Source organism: Pinus tabuliformis, chromosome 9, assembly GCF_031772625.1.
Source record: "Pinus tabuliformis cultivar Carrire ecotype Pingquan chromosome 9, CPIR1, whole genome shotgun sequence".
NCBI classification, from domain to species: domain Eukaryota; kingdom Viridiplantae; phylum Streptophyta; class Pinopsida; order Pinales; family Pinaceae; genus Pinus; species Pinus tabuliformis.
This window is the reverse complement of record NC_142307.1, coordinates 609141987-609149946: the sequence shown is the minus strand read 5'-3', so window position 1 is coordinate 609149946 and position 7960 is coordinate 609141987. Positions and strand designations below refer to the sequence as shown.

The 7960-nt window shown below is 33.3% G+C and overlaps 1 protein-coding gene across 1 annotated transcript; it reads left to right on the top strand.

The window, feature by feature from the left end:
- The first annotated feature begins 2798 nt into the window (after positions 1-2798).
- LOC149150067 (putative polygalacturonase) lies at positions 2799-5200 on the top strand. Its single transcript, XM_089439123.1, has 6 exons — positions 2799-2928; positions 3064-3387; positions 3528-3648; positions 3732-3906; positions 4002-4072; positions 4318-5200. Exons 1-6 carry the CDS (start codon positions 2908-2910, stop codon positions 5025-5027), a joined length of 1422 nt encoding a protein of 473 aa, XP_089295249.1. The 5' UTR covers positions 2799-2907; the 3' UTR covers positions 5028-5200.
- Positions 5201-7960: the final 2760 nt, after the last annotated feature.

Below are 7960 nucleotides of genomic sequence, written 5' to 3'. Positions count from 1 at the left end.
AAATACCCATGTCATTTTCCAAAACTCGAAATCATTTTAACTATTGAACCATGGTTGTGTGCAATGTCTATATTTTTTCCTCGGCTATTGATAACGAGTTGACACTTTCTTTATCCAATGACCAACATTGATCCATCTTGAGCCACTTGGGAACAAAACCCATGTGGCGGAATTTTCCTTGCGAATTCAAAATATGATAACAAATGATTTGGTTTACCAGATCTATACTGGGATTACAGGATCAAGTACCCTTGTAAGCAAGAATGAACTATTCCTCAATTAATTCATTTAAAAACAATTGAAAGAAATTTAATTTAGCTACATCATACCTCGTATGAATGTAATGACCATAACACAATGGTTGTGACAAAAATGGAAGGATAATACAATATAATAGGGAGTGGAGAGGGAAAAATTATCACTTTTGATAGAAGTAGAGGCCAAAAAAATAAGGCCCAACACTAGCCAACATTTGTCCCAAGTATTGCATGCAGACTCCTCATGTAGTCACTTGTGAAATATCTTTAATATAAAGACCACTAAGGTTAGCATTTACAACCATTCAACCTTGGGGAATAGCCCTTACCGAAATCCACACACAAGGGCAAGGTATCGAAGCCCAAATCCTCCCAAAAGGGACCCATATATGTACGTAGACCATACCACTGAAACCCAATGAAGTGGGGCTATCACTCCATAGATTTTAGTGTAACTTGGTGTGTGACCCCTGTATTAGAAGAACTTCCTAAGAAATGTCTAATTACAAATAGATTTCCACTCTCTAACTCAAGATTCTAGTGTTTGTTTTAATGGAATTAAAGAATGTCCCATCCATCGAACCTATTCAAAGGCCTAAAAATGAATTATGACAACAATGAATATAAAAAAATTCTAGTACATTTTAGTTATCAACTTTTAGCAACTATTTTTTATGGTGAGTTAATATGGCATATAATTGAATAATGTGTAGTTTGATTTGTCTTCAAGGAAAGCTATGCAAAACATGTGTATGCAATAATTCACTTCCAATGAAAACTAACTAAAGTAGGATGCGATGTTTTCAATTCAAATACCCATGTAGGTCCTTACCACACTCTTATTTCACAAGCATCCACAATAATATTAAAACAAAACACGCAAATAAAGAAATAATCCAAAGGAAAATCAAAATATGCACCCAAAACCTAAAATTCCCAACTACTAATATGCATGTAATAAAAGAGAAATTTGATGATGATGAAAAGAGTAAACACACTTGACCACTCATGACAATAGATTGTAATAGGTGGAAGCAAAGAAGTATAAGACAATGGTGGTAGAGTTTCACTTAGCTCAAATGTCATTTTAGGGAATGAAATAGAAGAAAGGATTTAAGACCCTTTATAAAATGACCCCAAAGCAAATCCAATTGAACATGAGATGTTACTTAGTAGGGTGATAATATGGGGTGTAAAGCCCATGAAAAAAAAATTGGTGGGTTTTTTTGTGTCTATTCTTAACGATTTTCCACAAATGATTTTTACTTTTAGTAGTTTTACCATTCACGGTGGTTTAATCTATGGTTTTGTAATTTTAATTAAAGGAATTATGTTTATATTCTAATTCAGTGCTAATGGATTGGGGTTTATGGATGCATGGGGCATACAATTGTATCATATCATTGTAAAGAGACAATATAATTTTTGTTTTCTTAGTTTTCTATTTAAAATTTTAGCAAAAAATTAGCTATGTTAAATATGTACATATCTCTGCGATTAAATCATTATGTTTTTTTTTGTAAGCTTGATAGGACTACATCTTCATCATGTCCAATATATCACCCCAATCAGGGCAGGGAATTGAATCGGTAATCTCACATTATGTAGTACCTTAACAGAACATTAAACCAATAATTTCACATTATAGAGTGCCTTAACAAATCACCCGATCATGGTCTATCCAAAACCCATAGACAAATCATTATGTTTTTTTGTCTTAAATATATTTATATCGATACAAGATTAAAACCAACACAATAAATTGCCCACTTAAAACTACCAAATGTATACATTATTTAACATTATGGAATAAAATAATTATAAAAAATAAAATTGATTAAAATCCAATCTTTTCCATTAACCTTAACCTAGATAGCAAGGAGGAACAACAAATTAAAGAGTAAAAAAATAATATTTTAAAATATAAAACGAAAATCCTAACCTAAGGAGAACCAACCAATTAAATAGTAAAAAATTAATATTTTAAAATATAAAACCCAAATCGTAACCTAAAATATAGTTTATGTAATAATAACAAAACCTAAAATATAATTTAGGTAATAATAAAAACAATAAAAATTTAGGATTCAACCACAAAATAAAGGAGCTGTCTATAATGCGATTTTTTGGAGATTTCGGTGACGGGGCAGAAGAAATTGAGGTTAAATCTTGATTTCTTGCAGTTAAAATGGTTTTTTAACTACATATTTGGATTCAACACCCTCGAAAACCCCTGGGACGCTTTCATTGTGCAGAAACTAGCTATCAAACTTGCGATTCCAATAAATTCCTGCCGGATTTCGACCGGAAAAACCCGCCGGAAAAGCCTTCAAAAAAATCACGTTATAGACAACTGCCAAAATAAATAAATAATTAAGAGCTTTCTAAAATATAAAACCCAAATTCCTTACATAAAATAAAACTTTACGTATTAAGAAAGAATAAAATTAGTTATGCCAAGGTAATCGGCATCTCTGACTTATAAATAACGTATTCTTACATTAATGATCTAAGGGGCAGCGGGTTCTATAAATGTAGGGGCGGGGAAATACAGTTTGAACGCACTACGAGCTCCGGAACCTGAACTGAGGTCTATAAATACAGTGTCGGCATTCGCAGCCATCACAGCGTATCAATCAGTTGCTTAGAGATGGAGTTTGGGAGGACACATGTAAGTATCTTTCTCTTTGATATTTGTAATTTTTCACAGCATTTGCTGTTATGCACGGTCGTAAGATCGAAACCTGCCGAGTATTGATTGTGATCGCTTTACACTTTACAGAGGCTAATAGAAACTATGCTTCAGTTGTTTCAGGTGCTTCTTTTGTTGGGGTGTTTGGTATTGCTAGGGGTAAAAGTGGAGTGCCAGGAGGGGAACTGGTCATTCAGTTATGAAGCACCTTCCTGTCGAGCGAAGACCGTATCGATTGCGGAGTTTGGAGGAGTGGGGGATGGAATCACTCTAAATACAGAAGCTTTTCGAAAAGCAATTGCTTTTCTAAGCGGATTCTCCAAAAAAGGGGGCGGCCAGCTTTACATTCCGCCAGGCAAATGGTTAACTGGATGCTTCAATATGACAGACCACTTCACTCTTTATCTCCATAGAGAGGCTGTCATTCTGGCTTCTAAGGTACGCCCTCCTTTTTATGTGTGAGAATTGGGATATTTATTTTCATAATATTTTCTTTGGCCCACATGTATGATTTGGTTATATTATTCTAGGTTTGGGGTATATGCCATGCCTGATAAATTTGATGATCTATTCTGCAGGATTTAAAAGATTGGCCGTTGATCCCACCTTTGCCTTCTTATGGATCAGGGAGAGATGGACTGGGTCCAAGATTTAGCAACTTGATAAGTGGATATAACCTTACAGATGTTGTGTTAACAGGTGTGAATTTTGTTTTGATTTAGCTTCTTTATTTATTTGTTGAAATCATGTTCATGTTTTAATTGAGCTTGAATGAATTTCAGGTGACAATGGTACCATAGATGGACAAGGAGCATTTTGGTGGGAAAAATTCCACCAGAATATGTTGAAAAACACACGAGGTTACCTTGTAGAATTGATGTACTCTAAAGATATAATAATATCAAATTTGACTTTTCTCAACTCACCTTCATGGAACTTACATCCAGTGTACAGCAGGTATGTGAATATATCAATTACAGTAATGCTTTATGCTGTCCAAATATGCAGAGAGTTTGAATATTGCATTTGCATGTGGTGGTTTAAATGTGCAGCAATATCCTTATTCAGCACGTCACTATCCTTGCACCACTTGACTCACCAAACACTGATGGAATTGATCCAGGTTAGTACTCATATTTTGCTACTAAGATTTTAAAAAAAACCTGACACTGCAATTTTTCTCTCTATGGAAATAAGTGCATCATGTAAGTTATATTTATTGCACTACTTTTAATAAAGGAATGAAGTTTTCTGAAACATGACACTAATTTTTCTTTTTTTGTCTAGTCAAAATCATGTTTCAGTCTTTTTAAGAAAGGACTGGAGTTTACCTGCATTTAATTGATTTGTTTTCCCTTTCATATGCAGACTCCTGTTCAGATGTTCGTATTGAGGACTGCTATGTAGTCTCTGGTGATGATGTAGTCGCAATAAAGAGTGGGTGGGATGAATACGGAATTTCCTTTAACATGCCCAGCCAACATATTGTCATCCGTCGTCTTGTTGGCATCTCACCCACAAGTGCAATAATTGCACTAGGCAGTGAAATGTCTGGTGGAATTCAAGATGTTCGAGCAGAAGATATCCATGCCATCAATTCAGAAGCAGGAATAAGAATTAAGACAGTCCCGGGAAGAGGTGCATTTGTGAGGGATATATTTGTGGATCGGATGACTATGGTTAATATGAGATGGGCATTCACAATGACAGGTTCTTATGGTTCGCGCCCACACCCTGATGACAAATATGATCCAAATGCTATTCCTGTTGTAGAAAGGATTAGCTACAGCAATATAGTGGCAACAAATGTAAGTGTGGCAGGGAAGCTGGAGGGTATTGATAAAGCTCCATTCAAAGACATTTGTCTGTCGAATGTTACTATTACCATGGCTAAGTCCAAAAATGATCCATGGAACTGCACTTATATTCATGGCTTCTCAAATGCTGTATCTCCACAGCCTTGTAGCTTACTACAGGAACAACCACCAAAGGGGAATGCAGTCTGTCCCAGTCCTCAGAAACTTGACACTCCACAAGGAAATAGCTTACTGCAATGCTCTTACAGCAGTAGCCATTAATAGGTTCTATAGCAGCTTTAAAATAGGGAAATTTTTTCTTCCCTACAGTGTCTGGCAAAGGGATACAATTAACAAGATATCCTATGTTCAATATGTTTTATGTCTAGATTAATTTCTCTTTGCCCAGATTTATTACCTTTGGATTACGTATGTGGTTTCAAATTTCAATTGCACCTTTTTTTTACCCGAATAAAGGGGATTGAAAAGCTTAATGTTGTCTGTAATCTTCGAATCATTTCAACCAGAGAATTATTCGAGTTGAATGCGTAGTTTTTTCTGAACTTCATCATAGTTTTGCTGTTCAAGGATATCTATAGTCCATGGTGTTTAAGGTTTGTTAATAAGGCATACACAATTTAGATTTTCTTGTATGGGGAATTACAAATACAATGAAGCTGTTAACAGATTGAAGATGAAAATTGAATTACGAAATAGTTCATTTCACAATATTCCAGTAGTGACATATTCATATTAGAAGAGGAGAGAGTCACTGTGTACCTAGTTCTTTCTGTTTCGTCGTGCATTATTTTATATGGCCCACCATAGTTTAACCATTGTCTTATTTTACTAAGCAATATTTGTTTGAATCAAATCTTTTTAATATGGGTTAAAGTTATATTTATGCTTAAAGAAGTGTATTATATAATTAATTATAATTTTATAAAGAAACTAGATAGGGTATTTAGAGATCCCAATAAAAGGTTCTTTAATAACTTTTTTTTTTTCCAATGTCATTTAATAACTATTTTACCATAGCTAAAACTCATTCGTTGAAGTAATATTGTCTTGGATGATTTGTTTGGAATATTATTATAAATAATCATCGTTCTATATCATCTCAAACAACCACTTTTCCATATCACACTAGCTTGGTCTTCGTCTTATGTCACTAAGAGTCCTTCGTATATTTTTTAATTTTTACAACATTTTGTACATTTCGAAGTTAGATTTCGTGTTTTCTTGATGATCTAGTTAATAGGTTGCCAATTTGCTAAATCTAAGCAATAATCATAGGATAAAGAAAAACTATAAGATACAGCCTTCTTGGTTATTTTTGGTTATTTACACAGTTATTGTCTTTATATTGGGCATTATTTATATAATGATGTTCCCTTTTCCTTGGCAACAACATACATTCATTCAAAATATGCTTATTTTCACCATTACAACTATGGATGTGTTGCATACCATTTCGATGATATTGGGCATTATTTATATAATGATGTTCCCTTTTCCTTGGCAACAACATACATTCATTCAAAATATGCTTATTTTCACCATTACAACTATGGATGTGTTGCATACCATTTCGATGAATAATTTTTCAATAATTCTATTATCATATTACATGTTAATAGTCGAAATAAATCCATCCATGAATCATAACATTGCAGAAAAATAAATGAAAACAAAGAAGCAATAATAAAGAAACAATTCTCCAATGATTAGTTCATTACAATTTGAAAGATGGCCCATGAATTGTAAAATTGCTTCTTGGTCCTTAATTTTTTTTCACCTTATGTCATTAGATGCCGTTTTACTAAGTTTCTTTCATATTTTTCTCAATCTTACCCTATTATTTGTCATTATAAATTGATTTTGGAGGTTTTCTAAAGATCAAGTTAATGGATGTCAAATTGACAAATCCAAATGCTAGTGATAGGATAAGGGAAACAACATAAGATGAAACCTTCATTATTTCTCAAGTGTTATTCTCTTTTTTCTTTTTGGAAAAAATACTCTTAATATGCAATGTTATTCATTTTTTATAGAGTGGTACTCCCTTTTTCTACAACACAACACAAGCCCATTCAAATTTTGAAAATTCTCACAACTAGTATGTTATAACATTTAATGAATGATGTTCAATAAGTCCATTTGTATGTTGCATGTTGATAGTAGGAAATAAATTGATCCATGAACTATAAATTTATAGAAAGATAAACGAACACAAAAAACAATAATGAAGAAGTAATTATCTAATGAATAATGAAAAGAGTAGCTCATTCTAATTTTAAAAAATGACACATGAACTCTAACATTACAAAAATGTGACTTAAAAAAATAACCAAATAAGAAAGAAAAAAGTCTCAAGTTATTTCTTGGAGGCTTGAAATATGTTCTTTGACTATGTAACTTTATCTTTCATTTGGATAAACTTTGACATCAATAAAATTCATTTTCAACATTATCCCCCTTTGTTATTGATGAAAATACGTTGATATTTGTTTCTTTTGACAACTCCTCCCCTGTTTGTATTCTCTCCATACTTTTTGTTAATTGTTCCCCTTCTTTGCATTCTCTTCCCCTTTGACATCAATAAAAAAGGGTTTCCCCCCCTAATTCTATGCTTCCTCTACTATGATAAAGGAGATCACTCCCAACTTTTTCTTATGATATTCATAGGTTTCTCTAGGTAAATCTTTGGTAAATATGTCAATAATTTGTTCTTTGGTGCCAACATATTCCATATTGACATTTTACTTAGTGACATGTATTCCGAGGAAATGATACTTAATTGTAATATGCTTTGCTTTTAAGTGCACGGCATGATTTTTAGAGATATTGACTACAAAAGTGTTGTCATAAAAAATAAAAAGCATTAGGATCACAGATCACCAAGAGAAGTGGTATCAAACTAGCTCCATGCTAATTTATCCTACTGGCGAATGGGATTAAGTAATGGTATCTTTAGACGACATCTACTCTCGGTGCTATGATAGTAGATCAATCATGCTCCTCAATATGTAACATGAGATGCATCTCCATCCACTAGTCCAAATAAATCCTTGGCAATAGAAGCGTCCTAAAGCCAAACTACATCCACCTTCGACTTTAATACCAAATGCTAGAAATTTCATTGCTATGTACTTAGCATCAACTGTAGAAAGAGAAATTGATGATTTCTTCTTGCTTGACAAAGATACAAGGGA

Excerpts from the sequence above, each read along its gene's own strand:
- LOC149150067 (XM_089439123.1), top strand. The coding sequence starts at position 2,908 with ATGGAGTTTGGGAGGACACAT. Across the intron at positions 2,929-3,063 it reads TGGAGTTTGGGAGGACACAT|TTGTTTCAGGTGCTTCTTTT; the intron begins GTAAGTATCTTT and ends ACTATGCTTCAG. Across the intron at positions 3,649-3,731 it reads TACAGATGTTGTGTTAACAG|GTGACAATGGTACCATAGAT; the intron begins GTGTGAATTTTG and ends AATGAATTTCAG.